Genomic DNA, 23,478 nt, shown 5'->3' with positions numbered 1-23,478 from the left:
CGAAGTCGTCACTTCTAAGTACACACCGAAAAATGATTACGTGTTACCTTTACTCACGGCTTCCTAGTGAGTACTTGTCCACTCACTACTGATTACTCCTGCAATACTAGTAGTAATAGTAAACACACTAAAGAACATAGTCTGTCATGACTTGTCAGTATGCCTCCACTAACGTATTTTGGTTACTCGTTAGTAACTGTGAACTTGATGACGTTGGCACGAGAGAAACTGACGACCTATGCCGCCATCAAGTGGGCAAAATAGAAATTGCACCCAAAACGGCTGTCAATGAGTTTGTAGTTGTGATACTTTTTGAAGCATTTCGAAGAATGAGTAAAAGAAGTACATTCTAATTATGTAGATGAACATTAGCTATAACATTGGCTATAACTAGCAAGGATGTTCATTTTTATTGCATATACCACTTTTCATCAAATCCGCTTTAGGTCAACACAATGTTTTTAACTGTCATGCGAGTATAAAAAGAAGTTACACACCAAACAAAACTAACATGAAGTCAAACTACTCACCCTTTGAGGAAGCCGGACACACCCAGAAAGGAAGCATACTGTCACTTACTGGCGTTTTATACGGTTCTGTAGATATTACCACCATCAAGCAGGGTCAAATATTTCCTGTGTCACAGTGAGGTCCATTTCCTGTTCTATGGTTATTGTCACACTAGTCCTCTTTTCCATCAATGGTGACAACAGAAAAAAGCAAACTTTGCCTGGAATAAAAAGGTGCAAAAACAAAAAACGATGAAAACACTTTATTATGTTGCGATGATGGTCTCCTTGAAAATGAACAGAGCAGTAAAAAGGAAACAATACATCATATTTCGTGATATACCTCTGGATATTGACTGATTGGCTTCTTTTTTTCTTCTTCTTCTTCTTGAAAAGTCCTTGTGAGGATATTGGCATTCATTGTTATTATGTTACACATTCTAGCCATGTTTTAACAGCAAATAGGAGCACTATAAAGTCACAAAGCTACAGTAAGAGTCCACAGGAGAAGGATGGAACTGCTGAAGAAGCTTCACTCTTGCATGCACGGTTTATTTGTTGGCACACAGCCTGCCCATCTTAAAAAAAAAAAAAAAAAAGCGTACAATACGGCAAAAACGCACAAACTAAAAAGTTTCTACGACTGTGCAACTCTGCTCCTTCATAAAAATAAAAAAAATGCTTTGTATATTTAGTACAGTATGTGCTCCTGGTACATACAAAATAGTCAGCTATTTATTTTAAGAAAGCACATGGCACATACAGTATACTTGAAACTGCTGTAAGAGCAATAACATGATGGGAATAATAATAATAATAATAATAATAATAATAATAATACGATAGTAAGTTTAAGTTACAATGTATTTAACAGGCAATGCATGGCACTTCAATCACACCCTTTAGTCATAATAAATACACTTTCATTTCAGTCTACTGCTTCATTTCAAGTGGATTAAATTAATGAGAGAAAAGACGTTGAAGCGCGCCGTTATCTTTATGTCAGCAGGGATTGACGAGATTAACTCTATAAAGTCTGTTCAATCAACTGTAGGGTGCCATGCTCTTTAAAAATCATTTTAAAAAATCCAGTGATCGAGTGAGTCTTCCTCATGTTTTAAAACATCCTCTTCTTACACGCGTGTCTTGTTGAGGTCCACCTTCACCGGCAGCGGTCCTGCCTCCTGGCCGTCCTCCTCCTCCGGCACCTGCTTGACGCTGACAGCCAGCAGAGGACTCAGGTGGTACGGGTTCACCTTGTGGCGGCCATTGTCCAGGAAATCCTTATCCCCGTTGATGCTCAGCTAGGAAAAAAAGAGAGAGGAAAACAAAACAAAGAGTGATGACCGTGACGTTGTCATTGGTGTTTGCGGCTATTTCTTACGGTCGGCAAAGTGGGCATCGAAACTTGGAATCGAAATAAAAGCAGTTGAACGATCCTGGATCCTGGGTTCTCACCGATGCCCAACTACATTCTTAACGGTCCATTATCAAAAGTGTAAAAAGAAGCTAACCACTATCCAACCTAAAAATTACATCGTTAGCGGAACACTTCCTGGTTCGCACGAGATGATGGAAGATGACGGGACTGTACCATTTTTGATACGGTGAGAAAGTGTTTGCACATTTGTCAGTTAGCAGGCCACATCCTGCCTCATATCCGCATTTTTATCCAGATTTGCACCAAGATCTAATCTCCTCGGCACGACAGCGTATGATGTAGGGTGCTTTTCGTATCATACTGCCAAAAGAACAAACCATATTCAAAGTCAGCCTCATACACAAGTCAATTTTATCTGTGCAGGTTAGGGAGGGACACCAAATTACTGTATTACTATGCATGAATTTATGATCAATTATTATTTCTTTTAAATGATAGAAAATAAAAAAAAATACTTATTTTCAAGATAATATTTTTTGAACTCTTTTAATAGTTAATAGTTGAATAGTTAAGAGCATAGCTGATGTCTGGTTGTTCTTCGTTACGTCCCAACTGGTCAACAGCGCCTCTGCTGGCTGCAGACAAGTAATGCACTTTTTTGTTTCTTTTGGCAGAATTCCTGATGCAGCGTGTTCGTGTCCTTAGGTGTACCTGCGTCTTGATGTGCTGATCTGGCGCGGTCACCAGGCTGGCACAGCTGAGCCACAACATGACCATGATAGACAAGAACAGGCACGCCGCTAAAATCCACCGAGGAAGACCCGAACGTCTGGAAACAAGATGGAGGCTGATGATCAGCAGTGAGGAAAGCCTACCGAGTGCTGACAATAACATGTACTCACCTTGACATGCAGCCGAGGAAGTCGTGTTCAGACGCCGTGTCGTCGACGTGCTGCGCCTGGTGTTTACCCCTGCTTCCTGCTTTGGCTCCTCCCTTCTCGCCACGCCCCCTAACGCCTGTCAAGTCGACAACCAATGATATCTTATGGAAGAAATATGCAACACACGAACAAGAAATGTTTTTGTGTGTCTCACCGTGGGGCTTCTGCGTGTGGGAGCGCACCTGAGGCCAAGGACCATCAGCCACGTTGGAGCGAGGAGCCTGCAGCTCGGGTAGAGCGTACTCCATCTCTGGTTGGCTCTGAGGAAGAAGAACAAGTCAATATGGTCAGTCTACAACCTGCATATACTGTACCGTACCGTAACATCAAAGCACAGGAACATACTTATCCCTTGTTTATCGTGGTTCATTTGTTCCACACCCAACCGTGTTAAATGAATTACCGCAAAGCAGGAGTCCTTATTTAAAAATCAAATATTTTGGTAGTTGGAGCATAGAACACCTGTTTTTAATATTATTAGAGCCCTCTAGACATCGAATAACACCCCTATAGTCGCCTTCACACTCATACTAACCAATAGAGTATAATCAGCGAAAATAAGCCATTTAAGACATAAATAAGACTTGTGCTTGTGTGTGTTTTAATAAATGCCTGCCAGACGTGTGGACAGGAAGTGACGTCAGGGATTCGGGTTTGAGTTTTTGCTGGAGTACGAGTACAGTAACCCATTTAATTATGATGAGGATGATGATTATTATTATTGTTCCTGTTGTGAGATCCTAGTTTAATCCCATAAACGGTGTTTGTATTTTACTAATTTTTATGCTGGAAAATGCTTAATTTAGGCCAGGGCTACGTACAATTTTTATCATATGCCACAAATGGACCCCGGGCCGCACTTTGGACACCCCTGCTCTATGGAAACAATGCAGTCTTCCATCCTGTTCAACATGGTCTTAATTGTTCAGCAACATCTATCAATATCAATGTTCCAATATAAATGCAGAGTTCAAGCTAGTGTTGTTAAATTGTATTGTTAAATGTCTGATCCTGTGGTGAAAAGGTGGTCCAGTCCTTGACACACGATCATTGTAACAATTAATAAGTAATACTACCATTAATAAGTAAGGAGTGGAGCTAAAGGAGGCGATGGGTCGTCATAGCAGAGTACAGGCCTACACGACGCTGTATTCATGCACCTTTCCTAACTTTGTGGATAACTTCGAGTTGCTCTGTTCACCTGTATTTCTATTGTGCGAGATGGCGGTTACGATTAATAGAGAGGAGCGAACGCATTCATTATAGGACATGGATGTGGCGCGCCAGCATGTGCTCGTGTATGAGCAGGCGTACTGTGGGCTTTGACTCTGTGGACTTTGGTGGTGGTTATCATAGATGAGCTAGAACGAGCAATTGTGCATTGTTGTGTTTATTTCTAACTATGCAAGATGGGAGTTATCATGAATACCTGGTGGGAGGAGCAACATGACTATTCCCCAGGCCCACCTCTTTCAAGCGTGTACTGCACAGTAACACAATGTGCACACTGTTTATCCGACAGGAAACTTTGGCTGGTCTCCACTGCCACCGAGTACTTTTTCTTCACTTCACACCACCACACACTTGCAAACCTCTAGAGCCTGATTTCCTCCTAGCTGCTTCAGCCTGTACGTCACCACCGGAGGAAGCAAACATCCATCATGCAGTCCAAAAAAAAACCCCCCAGCCTCTCTATATGAGGTAAAGCTTCTCCTGAGAGGACGCTGCATTTCACCATGTCATTACAGTCGCTCCTGTAAGGCTTAAATGTGCATAAATACTGTCAGTTGCCCACGCAGTCCTTTAATTATGCGGCCCAAATTGCCTTGCAGAGTCACATTCTCCAAAGGAGAGACGGAGGATGCAGACGGCCAGTTTGCGAGGCTGCGGTTGGGTGATGTGGCGGGTGAGAGAGACCGAATTTTACGATAGGTGGTTCACGTGCTGTGAGAGCGCACAATAAGAAAGAGCTCTTGAGAACACGCTGGCCTGCCAAACCTCTTCATTTGCTATTTCAGCAATAGACAATGTTTGTTGTTGGTCTAGATATAGATTCTATGGAAAAAACGATGACGAAAATAAAGGCCACAGTGGACGACTTTCTCAAGCCGTGCGACTACGAGGGCAGCAACATCTCTTAAAATAACATTTATGAGCGGTGATTTAGTTGGAGAAAAACGTGGCGTTCTCAGCCTGCTGTGTCCTTGCTGGTTCACGCAACCTTTTATAAATCCAAAATATGCACTGAGAAGTTTTGACACTGAACCAAAGTCTGAGAGGAAGTGTACGCTTGAAGAAAAAGCAGTAATCATTTGACCGGCAATATAACTGTGATGCACGCAAGCTTGTAATAAGGATGGTAGCACCTCTGTCGTTACCATGCAAACCCTCATCACCTAATTTAGTAGCTTATGATTCCTCACGATTGCTCACCCGAACATGTTGTATAAGTAATACAATCGCTCCTCTTGCCAGTAATTAACAAGAGGAGACTCTAAATAATAAGCCCATGGTACACTAACTCAGGCATTAGTACACATGAGCACATGCAATGTACAGTTCCCTCGCTATATCGCGGTTCACCTTTTGCAAATTCGCTGTTTCGCAGATTTTTTTAAGGGCAATTTTGCATATGTTTTTAAACAGCGTATGCACACCATTGTGCTCTTTGTCCTTGTGGTGCATTAGAGCGATCTATCAGTGCAGTATGTGTATGTGTCAGTAGGTATTTATGTGCCTGTAGGAACCCACAGTAGACAATAGCCGGATAAATATAGAGCCACAACAGTCCTTATTGGCTAAGGGACAATTCGCCCATTGTGTTCTGCACCTTGATTGGCTATAGACCATTGTCACTCAATCAATCTCCTTCAGGTAGTTTCCTGTTGTGGTCAATAGTCGCTAGCAAACTAGCTAACTGTGTGAGCTGTTTGCTAATCGCCAATAAACAATAGAAGAAGAAGAAGAAGAAGCTAACCGGCTAAATGAATCTTCAGTTCAAGGAGTAGGACGAGGAGGAAGACGACGGCAGGAGCAATATGTTTTAGCAAGGATACAAAAACGCTACGGCCAAACGGCGCCAGGACGAGGCACAATCAGAGGAGTGAGTACACGTGAGTCACTTTAACTTCTTGTGTCCAACTTAGTAGATTGATCATTAAAATTCAAACACAATTTGAACTTTGAGAGTGTTTAAACAAGAGAGAAATGTGAGAAAATGTTCATGCCTGTCTGAGAAAAGTCTAGAAAGTGTATGGTGAGGGCTTTTACAGTTGCAGTTTACACTGTAAACTGTAAACAAATAAAGTTCGCTACGTCGCGGATTTCACTTTTTGCGGGCTATTTTGGGAACCTATTCCCTGCGATAAATGAGGGAACACTGTAATTAAGTCTTAATGTCATTGCTCCTCCCACCAGTTACTAATGACAACCACTTTTTATAATAGAAACAAACAGAATGACTCGAAATAATCTACAAAGTCAAAGCCCAGAGTACACTCTCAAGCATGAGCACCTACATCAGTGTTGTTTTTTGCAGCCATTTTATTTTTAGTCTTAGTCCAAGTCTTTTGGATGAAATGCTTCTTGTTTTAGTCACCTTTTAGTCACTTCTATATGAGATAGTCCAGTTTCAGTCGACAAAAACGTAAAACATTGTAGTCTAGCTTAGTGAATTAAAACTACGTTTTCGTCTAGTTTTAGTTTTTTTCGTTTTAGTCAAAATAAAAAATAAAAATTAGGTCTAAGTATTGGAAATTTGAGGAGGAAATTAAGAGGGGATACAATTATTATCTGTATACAAAGTTACAAAATCAAATGTAGGTATAGCATATGTTAAAAAACATAATATGCACGTGTGTGTGCGTATGTATTATATATATTACACATGTATACATATTTATGTTCCGATAAAGCTTAAAAGGACCAAAATACAGCAAAATACTGTCAGTATTACATGTTACCATGAATGTACCTGTTACTACATGGTTACAGTATGTACACAAAACCATAAAACCTTGTTTTGAGGTTTTTGGAGGTGTTTTAATAGCAGTCTTTAGGCGGCATAGGTGTGCCCCATTACGTGCAGTAACAAGCTGTCTCTTGTTATCTGTTTTCATATCTTTAGAATACACAGAAAAGAGAAAGCCAAGTGTGTTCATGTCTCACATAAGGATTGTGGATGATGGGCAAAATAAAAAAAAAAGTGCAGTTTTCCTTCAGCTATCAAACGAGCAAAACAAAAATAGGTTTTAATAGCTTATTAACCACTTGACTGGCACCCACGCAGCACTGAAGCCTTCTGTCTTTTCCTTTTTTATGAGCAATGGCCAAAATGATAATGTATCTGTACTGTTGAGTGTGTTTTGCGTGTGTGTCCCAACGTTACTGTAAGCGCACCATGGTAGGGGTTGCATGACGTCATTGACATACCCCTGTGACTTATGGCCCAAAGCTAGCAGACCCTATACGTATGATAACAAAGCACATAAACTCCACCTGTTTAGCATATCACAACGTGCTGAAAGAACATCAACACACAAAGAGATGGCCACACCGTCACTCAATGTAAACTAAATGGTGTGTCCATTAAAACACATGGGGAACAGCAACAGGTCTGAAATGCTACATTTCCCTCCACATCCATGTTTCAACGTGACACTTACCTTCAGAAGAATACCAGAGTGATGAGCCGTCCGGTGCTGCTTGAGATTGCAGCCACGTTTACCGCCGTCTCTCTGCACAATGCATTTAGTCTTTCTTTCGGATAGACTTTATTTTAAGTACAATATATCCACAAATCAGTGCGTTGTTTCCCACGTCACCGGCCACCGGTGTGTTGAGCGGGGGGTCCGCAGCACGCTAAGATAGGATGCACTGCTACGTTTTAGTTTTGAACTGAAAGATTACATCCAAAATAGGCAGAAATGTCATGCATTTTAAACGTCTGATGGACCGCCCACTAGCATTTTCGTCTGTCTCGTCTCATCAACGAGAAGTCACGCACGACTCGTCATGTTTTAGTCACCAAAGAGCCATGTTTAGCTCTTCACCGACTTGGTTTTGTCATGAAAAAAAAGCTTAATCAATGAAATCATGTCGTTATCGTCATCGTTGACGAAAGCAACAGACATAGATGTGTCATAATTAATGCAGTTGCTCCTCCTGCCAGTTATTCATGATAACCGCCATCTTGCACAATAGATCTAAACAGGCAACTTGAAATATGCCACAGAGTCAGGAAGGTTACAGTCATACCTTCCTGTTCCCTCTCCAGTACGCCTTTGAGGCATCTTAAAACAAGTTGAGTCGTTTTACTTTATTCTACAGTGGTCAACTTCTTTTTACGCTTGTATGACCGTAATGTTACAACATCAGTCTTACCTGAAAGACGACAACCTTGCCGTCGTCCGCCTGCAGGTAGAAGGTCCAAGTGGAGGAGATGAAACTCTGGGCGGAGCTGACGATGTCGTTGCACCAACTGGACACGGCCTCCATGACGGAGGGTGGCTTGGGGCGCAGAGTCATGGCCTTAAGCTGGGAAGGGCGGATCAAAGTCTCCACCACTTGCTTGAAAGTGTTTTTGGCTGGTGTGCATAAGCGTGAAGATTCTCCTACCTTTCTCCTCTTGATCTCGGGCTCAGAGGGCTGGCTTGAGCAGCCGGTGCTGCAGGCTTCCTGCTCCAGAAGTTTAACATAAGCCTCCTGGCAGGCTGCAGAGACACAGATGGAACGCATGAAAAGAGAAGACGACTAGAAGGGGAATGACGACAATGGAGGGCTGAAGGCCCAGGAAGAGACAGCCAAAGCTATTACTATTATGTTATTAATGTTCCCTTCAGCAGTGAGAGCAGCCACCCACCTCCCTGACACTCGTCCTTGCTGGTGTTGAAACCAGCGTTGCCGTTGACAAACTGGCAGATGGAGTACAGGCGACACCCGCGGTGGCACGCATTCATTATGGAATCCTACAAGAAAACCACCACATGCAATAATAATAATAATAATAATAATAACACATTTCATTTATAAGCACCTTTTAAAACAACCAAAACACAATTTAAAAAAGGAAAGTATCAAGTATCAGGAGAAAAAAAACGACATAACATTTATTATAATATAAAACACAACATAATAATATTAAAAATAGATTCCTTCGAAAAAGATTATATACTATATACTATAGACTACATACTATAATAACAATACATTTTATTTAGATTTATTTATTCAGTACACTGCAAAATCAATTAGTTAACCTTACTTAAAAACCTTACTTTAAAAAACATGCAAACATTGGAAAAAACAAGTAAATGGAACTTAATAGTTATACTTATACCACAATAAATGTTTACATTTTACTTAGATTAACTTTTTTGATTAAAAAAAATAAGTTTGTTCTACTTAATTTATCTGAGTTGAGAGTGCTAGAGGATTTTACAGCGTACCTTCCCCAAAGACCCTCTACAAAAACAGGTTACAAGATAAAATATATCCATATACACCAGTCATCATATGTCATCACTAGATCATAGCAGGGGATAACAAGGAAAAAAAACCAACTAAATAAACAATAATAATCAATAATAAACAGCACTAGACAGTCATTTGTCACGTATAATACCATCTAAAAACCATATGTAAACATGAAACATATATATTCCAATAAATATATACATAGGCACCTTTTAAAACACTAAAGGACATTTACTGTAGGTTGAAAATATAATAAAGTTCCAGTCTCTTTGGACTCATACAACTGAGGCTTTTATAATATATAATAATGCGTTACTAACTGAAATAATATCCAAAAATATCTCTCTTGATTAGCAAAAGTATGCGGGAGGGGTGGGGGTTGAGAGATAACTTTAAATGTAAAAGGCAATACAAAAAATAGTAGCAAACAGAAAACATTTCTTCCTTGCGACGAATGCACAATCAGACAGGAAACAGCGGCCTCTGGTGGCCGACACAAGCCATACACAGCCAGGCTCATAACAGCCTTGTCATCACCTCGGCTGCCGCTGCATTTCCGTGTTTACTTACAACGAAGACAACGCTTTCGACAAACAACCCACATTAAAAAAAGAATGTTTTAAACATGAAATCGTCATGTATATTTTTAGAGTCACGGCCGTGTGGTCCGCTTGTTTGCAGCCATTGTCCTACTGCAGGATGTCAGGGCCACACCTGAGGGGCGAATAAAAAAAAAACATCCAATGCTGCAAACCTTTGTGCTCCACGCTTCTATCTACACCCCCTCTGACACACACGTAATACTCGCCTGTAGACGGTTGTTGGTTTGATTTCGCAATACAGAGAATTCTTACTAATGCACAGCTTTTTTTTAGCCTGACCTTGCATGTCTTAATTGTGGACTCATTCGCGGCAAGGATGCATGTAATTAAAGGCTCCATTATTGGCCTTTATGATGCGCAGAAACATGCATGAGGGTTCAGCAAAAACAAAAAAGCTTGACTATTTAAGCCTTTTTTTTTTAAAGGACATCGGGTTGTATTCAAAAAAGGTATACGGGGTGCAACTTACTTTAGCGGGGCTTCTGTTTCTGATCGCGAGCTGACATTGCTTCTTGCAGTAGCTGATGTCGCCCAGCTGGTTATCGAACACTTCCACAGAGGACGCTGCAGCCGCGAGGCCCGCCAGGAGCACCGCGAGCAGGGCCGAAGAGCCGAGCATGCTTGGGCTGAAGCAGAGAGCCTTGCGAACGGACTGGAGTGGCGAAGATAGTCGAGGGTTCGGCGGCGCTCAGGCTGAGGAGGAGGAGGAAGATGCTTCAATGTGGCTCTACTGCTACTGCTGCTGTCTGGGTGCTCGTGCACGCGTCACGCGCATCATCATCATCACGCACATATTGACCCCCCCCCATTCCTCCCCCACAAAAGCCTGCAAACTGCAGTGTATAATCTGGCATCCATGAAAGTGTGCATGAAGGCTGATGACCCGTTTGTTGCAGCAATAACCATCACATTACTTCTCCTGACATCTTGCTGGATTTGTTCCATGTCCAACTGTACAAAAAACTAATTATGTGGATTGATTCAATTCTTATTGTATTATTTAGCCTGGATTTATTGTACTCACATTAATTTTAAAAGTTCTTTTGGGTCCCTGACATGATTCATCAACGTTGCTTAAATTTGTTATATATTGTTTGTAATTATGTTCTACATGGCTTGATTTTTGAACGTGAACTGTAAATTTCTAAAAAAAATTACATTTATAGTTGATGGCACCAGCCATGACCAAATACCTCTTAGCTCAGCCTCATTTCCGGAAGTGACATCTTCAGGTAACACCTCTCAGAGACAACAAACGCTTCTCAAGGTGACCTGGTTCAGTACATTTTTCATCAAAATAGTACTCATGCCAAAACGTGTTGCACCTGGATGTTCACAGTATTCAAGTAACACTGTAACTTTTTCTTTTCCAAAAGAGGAAGGTTTAAGTGCAGAGAACAACAGACAGATGGACACCCACCTCGATTTCTGTATTTTGCAGTGATCATTTCACTGATGACTACTTTTTGAGGAACACCTTTACAAGAAGCATTTGGAGTATAAACGCATTTTGAAAAAGGATGCTGTTCTGCCGGTACAGAGGAAAAAAGACAATAAGAACGGCAAAAGTTGGCACAAGAGAGTAAGTCATGTCATGTTTACATAATATATTTTAAATACTGTTCCACGATAGTGACCAGGCTGCAAAGCATTATACATGTTATGTTATATAAACATCTTTTGACAGCGATATGTTTACTGTGGGGTAAGGGTGGCGAACATTTATCCTCGATGCAATGCTACATATGTAAGGAATGCCAGCCTGTGCAGCTGTGCAAGTGTACGTTGGTAAAACCTCACTCCCTCAGCCTTAAGGGCTGCGCTGAACGCACTGTCGACAGTCCAACCTTTTGGCCGAGCAGTCAGCGCTCTCGTCTCCCACTACGAAGGTCGTGTGTTCGAGCTCCGGAGCGGGCAGTGTGAAGCAGGCGGGTTACACATATACAATAAAACAGGCTACAAAAACTTCATTAAGAAGCCAATTTAAAACAATGATTGATGGCTAAGTGACTCCAGAGTAATTTACACTTACCATTCTGTGTTCTGAAGGCGACCAATCTTCATCTCCATGTCCGAAGGCTTAGGTCCATGTTCTGCCAGTTCTCTATTTCATCTCAAAATGTTTCTTCCTCCTCAAAAACTACTGACACATCACTCAAATCTTCAATATGGCTGGCACCATGAACTGTAAATGTAGTTTTTGCAAAATTACATCTTGCTTTCAAAAATTGAGCAAAAATCCCATTTGTGTTCAGTGCTTACCAAGTCACGCCCCCAGGCTGCTCAGACGCTATCAAATATCCACCACATGACCAAATCAAACAGTATGGGGGGGTTCACTTCATCACTGTGCCTCAGCTTTCAAGTTAATTATATATTTTCAACAAAAAAAAAGAGTAAATTACAACAGTAATTGCTCAAAAATAAAACATTTCATTCTTAATATCATATTATATACATTATATCACAGACCAAAAACCTCCTAGGAGCCAAGTTGTTGTTGGGCTCTTATGCCCCTGGTAGGGTCACCCACGACAAACAGGTCCTATGTGAGACAAAGAGTGTCTCAAAAGACCCTAATGAAGAGACAAAATTTTGGACCTAGTTTTCCTTCACCCGGACACAGGTCACCGGGGCACCCCTCTGGAGCCACGCCTGGAGGCGGGGCACAATGGCGAGCACCTGGTGGCCGAGTCTACACCCATGGGGCCTGGCTGGGCACAGCCCGAAGGGATGGGCCAAAGGGGGTCGGGTGCAGATCGAGCTGGGTGGCAGCTGAGAGCGGGGACCTTGACGGTCCGATCCTTGGCTGCAGAATGTCACCTCTATGGTGGGGAAGGAGCCTGAGCTGGTGTGCAAGGTGAAGTTCCGGCTAGATATAGTCGGACTCACCTCAACGCACAGCAAGACCTCTGGAACCAGTCCTCCCTGGAGGGGCTGGACTTTACTCCACTCTGGCGTTGCCAGCAGTGAGAGGCGATGGCCAGGGGTGGCAATTCTTGTTGCGCCCCGGCTCGTGGCCTGTACGTTGGAGTTTAACCCAGTGAACGAGTAGGTAGTTTCCCTCTACGTACGGGGGGGGGAGGGACAGGTTCTGACTGTTGTTTGCGCTCATGCGCCAAACAGCAGTTCAGAATATCTGCTCTTTTTTGGAGTCCCTGGAGGGACTACTGGAGAATGCACCTTCAGGGGATTCCCTTGTTCTGCTGGGGGACTTCAAAGCTCATGTTGGCAGCGACAGTGAGACCTGGAGAGGCGTGATTGGGAAGATCTGATCTGAACCCGAGCGGTGCGCTGTTATTGGACTTCTGTGCTCGTCACAGATTGTGAATTGGCTTTGATGGTGAGGGAGGATGCCAGTCAGAACTGGCAGGCCCAAACGCATGGAGGGGATTAGGGGACTTGGAGAAGGCGTTGTTCCGTTCTGGTGGCTGCAGGATTGGGTCTTTGCTTTTTGCAGATGATGAGGTCCTGCTGGCTTCATCGAGCCGTGACCTTCAACTCTCACTGGATCGGTTCACATCCGAGTGCGAAGTGGCCGGGATGAGAATCAGCACCTCCAAGTCCGAGTCCATGGTTTTCGCCCAGAAAAGGGTGGAGTACCATCTCCGGGTCAGGGATGAGAGCCTGCCCCAAGTGGAGAAGTTTAAGTACCTTGGGGTCTTGTTCACAAGTGAGGGAAGGATGGAGCACGAGATCGACAGGCGAATTGGTGCGGCGTCTGCAGTGATCAATTTTGCGGTCGAGCTACGTTCCTACCATCACCTCCCTTAGAGATAAGGTGAGAAGCACCGTCATCCAGGAGAAACTTGTTGTAGAACCGCTGCTCCTCCACATTGAGAGGAACCAGATGAGCTGGCTTGGGCATCTGGTCAAGATGCCTCCCGGACGCCTCCCTGGGGAGGTGTTCAGGGCACGTCCGACCAGTAGGAAGCCTTGGGGAAGACCCAGGACACGTTGGAGAGACTATGTCTCTCAAATGGCCTGGGAATGCCTCGGAATCCGCCGGGAGGAGCTGGACAAAGTGGCCAGGGAGAGGGAAGTCCGGGCTTCCCTGCTTAGGCTGTGGAACTGTGTGTCAATGTGTGTTCGTTTAGCCTTGAGTGCTGGCACCGTGGAAGGGGGCCGGGGTTACAGCATCGGCCCGCCCAGGGCGTCATTCAAGCCAGAACCACCACTGAGTAGTGGGAATGTTGCTCCAGGTGGTGAAGACGCTGTTGCCAAGTTTTCGTTAAGAAAAGTACCTATTGGCTCTCCTGGAAGTCACTAGATGATGTCATTGTCTAGTTTGCATATCATCTGAATATGATGTTGTAAAAACATGGTCTAATTTGCATATAATTTGAATATGATGTCGTAAAATGCTGTAGGAAAAAAGCATAACCTCATAGGACGGACAAGAAAAGTGAGAAAAACATCTTAATTACATTTAACTACAAATAGACTTGATTCTGGGTTTGTTCAATTAAAATAGTCCATCTCATTAAAATAAAATAACTTTAATATTTTACATTGGCCAGCACCTCTCAAAGTTCTCACATCATACACCAGCTATTGAGAAATTTAATTAGCACAATTGAACAGTGAATAACAGATTATGCTGTGTTTATTCTATGGCTCACATTAACATGACGGAGTGTGGTAGCACAGAATATATGTAATAGCAACTGAGCTTCACAAATACAGGCAATACAGTAGGCTTGTCAATTACTTACATTTATCCAAAGAATTGTAAGATAATCCACTTCATTTTACTGAACGAGTAGCAATAGAAAAACAATAAAATATAAACACACCCACCTCTTTTATCCAGGCTTACAGAAGATGAAGAAACATCTGTTTCTTAGATCTCGCTGTGTAAAACACCGTGCACGGCATCGCGGCTCACACAGGCGTGATTCATTTGCACTTTTGACGCGTAGAACTCCACATCATGCTCTCAGTGTGCCGTGGAAGCTGACTGTACGCTGCCAGCTTGTCACTACCTTTGGGCAGGGCGGGCCTGTCAACAGCACCCGCTGTTGCTCAGTGAGAACACAAAACGCAAACAATACCTGCTTTCTCTTTTCAGTACCCAAATACTAGAAAACTCTCCAACGATGCCAGAAAACATCTCTAGATTTTTATCGCTAGTCGCCTTTGAGAAAATATGTCATCAAGGGGGGCAACACTGGGTGAAGATGGCTTCACGACTTCACTGTCTGGAACTGATGTCCATTTTTGTAAACTTCCCTTGCAATCCAGCCCCAAATGTTCTAAACTGGATTTAGATGTCTAAATTGGATTTAGATCAGGGGAACACGCAGGATGCTCCAAAAGAGTGAGGTTATTCCTCTGAAAGAAGTCCTTTGTCAGGCGGGCATTGTGAGCTGCAGCGTTGTCCTGTTGAAAAAGCCAGTAATTACCACACAGATGAGGGCCTGCAGTCATGAGGGATGCCCCCCTGCAACATCTCCACATAGCCAGCTGCGGTTTGACGCCCCTGCACATCCTGAAGCTCCATTGTTCCACTGAAGAAGAAATTATTGGACTGCACTCGGCACCAGTGAGAACCTTTATTTGGGCCGAGGATCGTCCCGTGTCTTGACGGACAGCCAATTAGATCTTCTGGCTCAGTGATGCCGAAATTTCCTTGGGTCTACCATTTGACTTTTTTGTTCCATAACCCTCAGGATGTTTGAAGAAGTTTAAAATGACTACTGCGTCCAACAAAGGCAACGGCCTACCGCAAAAGGCCTTGTTTATGCAGCCCAACAATCTGACAGTGTTCAAAGAGAGAATGCTTCTTGTCTTTGCTATCAAGAGATCATGACAGGGTGAATACCTCACAGAAATTGACATCGAATTCCATTTCTCCTTTTTGCATTTTGAAGCTCGACTTCGAACCTCCTTAAGATCCATCAGTGTAAAATGTAAATTCTTGCAATTTTTCAATTCGACTTAAAATTTTAATCAGGAGTGTATTATGTTTAGTTTTAAAAACATCTGTGCTGCTATTACTGTATATACTGTATATTCATGTCAGGCAATGAACTCTGTGTTTGTGTGTGTGTGCATACATCACATGGAGGTGGTAGTCGTCTTCCCTCAGGGCACCCGTCCTGCCTATTGTGTCCAGCTTGAAAACCTCATTCACCCTTATCCCTGAGCTGGACCTCCACATCAGGACCTTGTTCTGGACTGTGAACAGGTCGTCCACAAGCAGCGCCCACAGCACAGCGGTGGTGTTGAGTGCCCACACCCTCAGTGTCACCCTTCAAGGCCTCTGCAACGCACAGCAGAGGTAGCAGTCTGTAGACAACCTGGTGTGTCACGCAGCAGATGGACATGAATGAGTCCTGGATGAGTCCTGCATGTCTCTACGTGGGTAGGAAGTGCAGAGATGATGACGAAGAATATATTAGTGAACACGGTTGCTATTGACATGTATCTCTAATGTACACATTCACCTATTTAGCATCTTTGTCTCTTTCCTGATACCAGAAATAGCAGAATTGATCAAATACTCACTAGACACTTCCTATAAAAAGCATATATAAATAACACTGTCAATTTAAATAAAGTACATATACAGTATATACTCACATGCGGTTTTGAGCATCTTTGTGTCATGAACCTGAAATATATATTTCCATAAAAAAAAAGACATTAAAAACTAAATAATTGAAAAATAAGTAAACGTAGGAAAACAAAACAACACAAAGTACGCTCCCACATCTAAGAAGGAAAAATTCTGCCTTGACAACAGCAACAACGCTCAATTTGGATTTACACTGTCAGAGATATCAACATGTTTATTACTGGGGTTGTAGTTTGAACTGAGAGCCTGGTGTTACTAACCAACCAACAAACAGATACAATAAACACCAGACCTCAGCTCAGTGAACATCAAAGAATGAACTCCCTTTTTTGTTTAATCTTAATAGTAACAGTGGTGGTTCTTTTCATACTTGTATGACAGTTAATGAAAACAATGTAGTAGATTAAATGTATATTGTTGGACAAGTATTTAATGCTAAAAGGTTGCAAATACTTACACATTAGACCTGACCTGCCGTAACACAAAAAAACACCATCCAGAAAAAGAAAGGCTGAATGTACAGTACGTGGAATGAGACTGCAGCAGAAAGGGGGGCGGAGCCAGAGCAGGATCAATACATGCAGCTATCCTGTCCAAAGAGGACGTATCAACGTCAGCTGTCCTGTCAATCACACTCCTCTGAGTCGTACTTAAAGTCCTGCATGATGTCACTTAGCGCCTCTTTGTTCGTGATGAGCCTGGATGGTGAGGAACATGTTTGTTACACATCTGTCCACCACGGTAAAAACTAATCGGTTTATTAGGGACACACAACACATTCGTCATTCTTACTCGTGTTTGAGCTCGCGGATCTTCTCTTGACAGGCGTCGTCTTCAGGGTGATCCTGAGCACGCTGCTTGGCCAGCTGCAGCTGGGCTGTCTAAACGGATAAAAGATGCAAAGAGGGACAAGCGAGTGAACTCAAAGAAGCTTTGTCACCTTACAGGCAGACAGGAAGTTGAATGACTACCATACATTCAATGTGCTTACTCAATTTGTTTGTTTTGCATTTTATTCCAAATGCTTAGCCTAAACGCAACTTCAATACTTTTTTTGCCTTGGATAATTACTTTGAACTGTCTTAACCTCCCTGCCATCATGTATTTATTCCAAAACCTCCTAATTCATTGGGATTTGCTGGTATTTTATATCGATCCATGTCCCACATACCTGCATGTTTATCATGTACAAGCTCTTCAAAATACCTTCCATATCTAGTATAATAAAGTTCTTTGAATCTTAATTAATGTCAACATTTACCACCAATAAATTGTACAACATTCTTGTACAATTCACGTATAAAACATTTCAGAAAAAATGTGACAGTGAAAACATACATTTAGTTGTTCCAGTATTTATTTTTAAGTCAGAAAAAAGGAATATAAAATGTGCTTATACAAATATATAGTGTATATATGAATTTGTGAAAAAAAATACATAAATACAGTAACCTTTCAAACAGCTAAAATTATGCATAAAGCAAAAAATAACCAGCTACCCATAAACATAATGCAATTATTCTCATCCGGAGAGGAAAAATATGATCTTTGGAAATAATTTAACTTAAAACACTAAAAATCTTTAGCATATCAGTATGTGGGATCAAATTATGGAATGGACTGAGCAAAGAACCCAAACAATGCACTAAAATGAGCCATTTCAAGAAACAGTACAAGCAGTTGATGTTTTCCAAGTACAGTAGTACCTCGCATAACGTAAACCTCCTTTTACGTAAATTCCACTGAACGTAAAGAATTTATTTAAAGTATTTGCATCGTATTACGTAAGAAATTCCATATAACGTAAAGCGTCAAGTCGGTGCAAGTTCAGAAATTCGATTTGAATAGCTCACGCGACAGAGAGAGGGAGGGAAACATTTTCCATGACTAACAGAGTACACTTGGTGACGTCTTCTGACGCTACACGCTTTCATTGGCTGATTATCGGGGCACCGCCTACGCTCTCATCTCATTGGCTGATTATCGGGGCACCGCCTACTCTCTCATCTCATTGGCTGACTTATACAGCGCGTACGTGAGTTTGTGTGAGAGACAAGCTTCTCCCTTCAACCTCCCTTCCTCATCGTAGTCGCCCTTTAACTAGTTGATTGTTTTTGTTTTACAGTTTTATTCATTTACAGTAATCTTATTTATTACCTTATTTTATATTTACTCTACTATGTTTATGCTAATGTTTTCTTATATTTTCCCACCATATTTGGTGGACTTTGAATATTTTGAAGGCCCAAAGGGGTGAGTGAGTTTGGGAAGATCTTGGAACGGATTAGGCTATTTACATGTATTTTACACTTGGTATAACGTAAAAACCCTATAACGTAAAAGTTGTCGGAACGGATTATTTACGTTGTAGGGGCGTCTACTGTATAAGGAAGAAGAATCTGGGAAATATTTGGATAATGCTATGTCAAATGACAACTGCATTTAGTCCTCATTTTCCATTTCTTATAGGACTATCTGAAGTACTACATTGTTTGTACTTATCATCCAACAGAGTACTGTATGTGTCAAATATTAACTTCATCCTTTTTTTTGAGTGCTATACAATTTACTTATATTGATTTAACAAACCTCGTCTTCATTGTAACACACTGTTGTATTGTTTTTATCATTTTCTTATGGTGCTTCTGAACTGGCAAGGGACACGTGTTGAATAGGAAGTGAACAAATGTATTAGCAATTGATGTGAAGTGAAGAGGGTGAAGGAGTAAATTGAATTGAATACGCTCTGTTTCTTTCTACTCCTTTTGGTCATGTGGAATTGCAAATGGTAATATGTGGTGTACACCAAAGTAAAACGTATGCATGTCCAAATAAAATTAAACCATTAAATCTTGACAAATACAACCCTGACCCCCCCGCGTCCTTTGATTTTTTTCAATGTGCGGCCCTCGGTGGGAACTTTTGGACACCCTTGCTATAAAGTATGAAAACGTCTTGCTCATGAATGTATTTCGAGGATATTTTGAATACTTCTTCCCTCTTGTGGTGAAAAAGCAAAATTGCATCAAGGTGTAAATAATAGCGCTGCTATTCAAAGGTGGTCTGCCTTGGTTAGGTACTGCATAGGGGCGCTATCCCTCAATGACTGCATATTCCACCCAAGCCATGCCCCATGTAACACAAATGCACACACATAAAGCATGTTTGTTGTCAGCTAACAATAAGAGATTTGGCTACTGACATTAGCTACTAACATTAGCTACTAACATTAGCCATCAGTGACTCTATAGCCTATGATAGCTGCATAATGACTCTAAATTGTCAGTTGCTTCTCTGAGACTGTTTGTGTTGATGTGCTATCACGTACGTCAGTGGTCACCAACCTTTTTGAGACCAAGATCCGTGGTCTCGGCCGTGAACCTGCACAAGACCCCTCCCAATTTTTTTTATTTTATTTTGTTTCTGCAGTGATGCAATGACGAACGAGCCACAGATCGTAGATGGCCCCTGAGCTGCACTTTGGGCACCCCTACTTTTGTGGCGTCGGCTTCATGAGCAAACCACAACTATTTGGCTTGTTGGCTCAGTGTCTTAGACAAGTGATGCAGATTGAGGAGAAAGGGGCTGGTCAATGCGCTACAACAGTCAGCCCTTAATGGGTGACGGCGGCGCGGCTCAAAGATTTTATTTGGAGGTGCGCGTCGATGGAGTTGTATTTGTGCCTTAACTTTGAGGTAGCAAAGGCAGACTTTGAGTCCCATTACGGTGCAATAATTACTGTTGTGTGCGCAAGCACATCACTGCAGTGCGCTGTCACTCCCTCCCTCTCGCTCGACCTTTTTGCTAGCACGGGGGTGCGAGTCAGTGTACTAGTGTACCTCCGGCCGAGTTTTGGGGACCGGGCTCCTTGCTGGGGCTCTCGGGTTGCTGCCTGGACAGCGGCGAGGCGTACAGGTGTGTTCAGTGGACTAAATGCATGCCTTTTGGTCACTCTCCGGGAGGTGAGGGCAATGTTATGATAATACATTTATTTCAAAATGTTCTCGCGATCTCGTGGCAAAGTCCCAAAGATCAACTAGTAGCAGTTGTGACAGTTGTGCACGCCAATCCTCTTATTCGGGTCCAACTAAATTTTTACAAAGTTTAACTTCAAATCGAAAGACATTTGTTCATTGCTGTAACATCTTCTAGCCAATGGTGGTGTTCTTATATTTTTTTTGGTTGAAAAAAAGTGTCGTTTGGAACCAAAGTGGATCGAATCATCTACGTTACTGTAAAGCACGTATCCATAGCTCTTTATAGGGTAGCCTATACCCTAACCCACGTCTTACTATAAAGCTGTACAATTGTATTATTCATCGAATTAACCAGCAACCTTGTGATGCAAAGAAAACCATCTCACTTTAAAGATTTTATTTACCAGTTCGAGCTTCTGCTTCTCTTTGCACTGCAGCTTCTCGATGTGCTCCGAGAGGTCCGGTCGGTCCAACTGCTGGTGAAACTTCTCCTTGATGTCCAGCACCTCCAGAGAGATGCCACTGAAGGCCTTGGTTATCTCGTGGACCAGCTGCTTGTAGTGGTCAAAGTCATACTGGGGGCCTGTCCTCAGGTAGGCCTCGTGTCCTCTGGACGGAAGTTGAAAAGAATATGTTCTTAAAGCAAAGAGTTCATACGACATGGCAAGACGGGTTGTATTTTGGAGCATTAGTAAACATAAACTTACTCCTCAAAGAGTCTATATGTTTCCAGACGCTCCGACTGAAGCTGGTAAAACCTCTGGATCAGGGCTTTAAAATCTGTGGACACCTGTAGGGAGGAAGTGGAGTAACGCACTCAGTAAGAACTATACACTACATAGCAATGTTCCAAAACCAGTATTTTAGCGGTGCAAAAATCTGACACTGAACATGCACGCTCTGTCAGGAGAGTCCATGAGGACGTCCTTAAAAATGCAATTTTTTTCATATGATATCAGGTGTATTTTCATTCGTATACATATTTGTTAGGTAGATAACCTCATCTTCAGTTTCGTATCGGATTTATATTGAGTCTTGAACCACATTAAGTCAAAAGTTACCTACAACTTTAAGCCTTTCAAACATGTATTTAGGATATTAATACACTTTAATATGTATCTGCAAACAAAATTTCATTAAAATCTGATTGTGCCAAATGTTTTTTTTAACCCGAAATTACTACATGTCGCGTTTGCATTGTTGTCCTATTTTCAATGTGGATGCCTTGATTTTAAACATAAAAGCAAATAAAACATGGATAATTTAGATATCCATCCATTTTCTAAGCCGCTTCATTGTGACACAATCATGCTTAAAAAAATATTGATTTTCTCAAATATGGAGTGGATGTTGGTGGCTTTTATGCATTCCTGTCATCGATGTTAGCTAGGTATTTCTTGTGGTTAGTGTGGGGTGAAAACGAATACAGTACAAAGCTTGCTGCTGCACTGCAGTGCGAGGCCTACATGAAAAATATGACACTTGATTTTCTTCCCTGGACTTTCTGATTATCAAAAAAAAATGTAAATGGCTACTCTGTTGATTTTTACAAAGCCTAAGTTATTATATAATTTGTAGTATGGTTGTACTTGCCAAGGTCGATCACTGCTTTTGTCCTGACTCGATGTTAAAGCAATGGGGACCACAGGCACTATTTTCCGCCATGAAATTGGCTCTAACTTATTTAATATTTGGGGTAGAGAAGTGAATGAGGTATCAAATTAAAGTTCAAGGCATGCTTTATCTGACAGAATTAATCACAGATTTGATTCTACAAATGTAAAAAATTTTGTAACATTGTTGCACTACAACTGTGGTTAGAAATAGCCTCGTCATAATGTAAAGGTGCTGTTATACATGTTTTGTTTTGTTATGCCACATGGGAAGACATAATGGAATATAATACTTCCTCAAAACATGTTTATTTTGAGCTCTTTCACGTTGTTTTAGAGTTAAGCGGTTAACTCATTGTAACGTCACCTGGGAAATCATTACACCACTGCGTTAGCCTAGCTTAGCATGTCGATTTAAAAGTTACTTAATATAAAAAGGTACTTACCATTTTAACTTATTAATGAAACATTTCGTTGCTTATCAAAAAGACATAATTAAATACCACGTTGTTTTTGTTTCTAGTGCGTCAATTGGGTATCCTCCTCCGCGCATTTCCGCATGGAAATTACGTCACAAAATGGGCAGTTGTGTAGGCTTCAAAATACGGGTCACATTTGTGGCTTTTAATTCGGGTCTTTCTTTTTGGATTGCGAATGTACACAATGAAGTGCCAATTTGAGGGGCAAATATTCTGTGTGTTTACAGTGTGTTTGACAGCGTGCTTTATAAATGGAGAAGGAGGGTGGTTGAAATCGTACAACATTTTATATATTTTTATTTTGAAAGGAGGCAATCCCGGCTGAATGAATTATACACTATCATCGCTTATTTATAACAACTGGATGTTTATGAAGCATCACTCAAAGTAACTTCATTCATAAAAATTACATATCAGGAACAATGCTAATGAGTCTGTCAGAGAAATAAATGCAAAAGGTGAAGGAAGGAGACAGCTAAAAAAAAAAAAAGACCAAAAAAAAAACATTGTTACATGGCGTAGGTTTCATAAGAATGCAATCAAAGCAGTACACGCTTCAACAGAAGTATTGTAAAATTTATTTGTTAAAACCATGAGTCGATTTTTTTTCCTTTTGTTTTCTTTTTTGTTCTCTAATTTATTGTATTCATTAAAAAAATATTGAACAAGCAAAAGCATCTACAAACCCTATTAACATTACCACTACACTTTTATCGTTTTATTTTACAAATAAAAAGACAGTTAAACATTGTCAGTCATGGCTGAGACATGGAGAAGGGGTATGATTAAATAAGCTCTGTTTTTTTCCTACTCCGTTCCGTAGGCTACATATTGAATTGTGCACGTGTAAACATATGATGTATTTTAATGTAAGTTTTTAACAGCATATTCGAAATAAGATAACTCATGACCATCACATTCT

General features: G+C 41.5%; 2 protein-coding genes across 2 annotated transcripts; both read right to left on the bottom strand.

Annotated features, from left to right (window-relative positions):
* Positions 1 to 757: 757 nt before the first annotated feature.
* On the bottom strand, positions 758 to 14,253 carry tmem59l (transmembrane protein 59-like). Its single transcript, XM_054789482.1, has 10 exons — positions 12,170 to 14,253; positions 11,940 to 12,092; positions 10,377 to 10,600; positions 8,692 to 8,797; positions 8,448 to 8,542; positions 8,214 to 8,366; positions 2,986 to 3,091; positions 2,793 to 2,907; positions 2,602 to 2,719; positions 758 to 1,813 (listed from the first exon to the last, which is right to left on the bottom strand). The coding sequence occupies exons 3-10, from the start codon at positions 10,524 to 10,526 to the stop codon at positions 1,643 to 1,645; spliced, it is 1,014 nt and encodes a 337-aa protein (XP_054645457.1). The 5' UTR covers positions 10,527 to 10,600; positions 11,940 to 12,092; positions 12,170 to 14,253; the 3' UTR covers positions 758 to 1,642.
* A 137-nt stretch (positions 14,254 to 14,390) lies between these two features.
* rex1bd (required for excision 1-B domain containing) lies at positions 14,391 to 22,648 on the bottom strand. Its single transcript, XM_054789488.1, has 7 exons — positions 22,524 to 22,648; positions 21,172 to 21,254; positions 20,869 to 21,073; positions 17,280 to 17,368; positions 16,945 to 17,185; positions 16,493 to 16,523; positions 14,391 to 16,266 (listed from the first exon to the last, which is right to left on the bottom strand). The coding sequence occupies exons 1-5, from the start codon at positions 22,524 to 22,526 to the stop codon at positions 17,113 to 17,115; spliced, it is 453 nt and encodes a 150-aa protein (XP_054645463.1). The 5' UTR covers positions 22,527 to 22,648; the 3' UTR covers positions 14,391 to 16,266; positions 16,493 to 16,523; positions 16,945 to 17,112.
* Between the last annotated feature and the right edge of the window lie 830 nt (positions 22,649 to 23,478).

The sequence above is a fragment of the Dunckerocampus dactyliophorus genome, chromosome 10 (assembly GCF_027744805.1).
Source record: "Dunckerocampus dactyliophorus isolate RoL2022-P2 chromosome 10, RoL_Ddac_1.1, whole genome shotgun sequence".
Taxonomy (NCBI): domain Eukaryota; kingdom Metazoa; phylum Chordata; class Actinopteri; order Syngnathiformes; family Syngnathidae; genus Dunckerocampus; species Dunckerocampus dactyliophorus.
Note: the sequence above shows the minus strand (reverse complement) of the source record. Positions and strands in the feature narration are given on the sequence as shown.

Excerpts from the sequence above, each read along its gene's own strand:
- tmem59l (XM_054789482.1), bottom strand. The coding sequence starts at position 10,526 with ATGCTCGGCTCTTCGGCCCTGCTCGCGGTGCTCCTGGCGGGCCTCGCG. Across the intron at positions 8,798-10,376 it reads GAAACAGAAGCCCCGCTAAA|GATTCCATAATGAATGCGTG; the intron begins GTAAGTTGCACC and ends GTTTTCTTGTAG. Across the intron at positions 2,720-2,792 it reads TTCCTCGGCTGCATGTCAAG|ACGTTCGGGTCTTCCTCGGT; the intron begins GTGAGTACATGT and ends TCTTGTTTCCAG.
- rex1bd (XM_054789488.1), bottom strand. Across the intron at positions 21,074-21,171 it reads ACATATAGACTCTTTGAGGA|AGGACACGAGGCCTACCTGA; the intron begins GTAAGTTTATGT and ends ACTTCCGTCCAG. Across the intron at positions 17,369-20,868 it reads AGAAGCAGAAGCTCGAACTG|ACAGCCCAGCTGCAGCTGGC; the intron begins GTAAATAAAATC and ends TTATCCGTTTAG.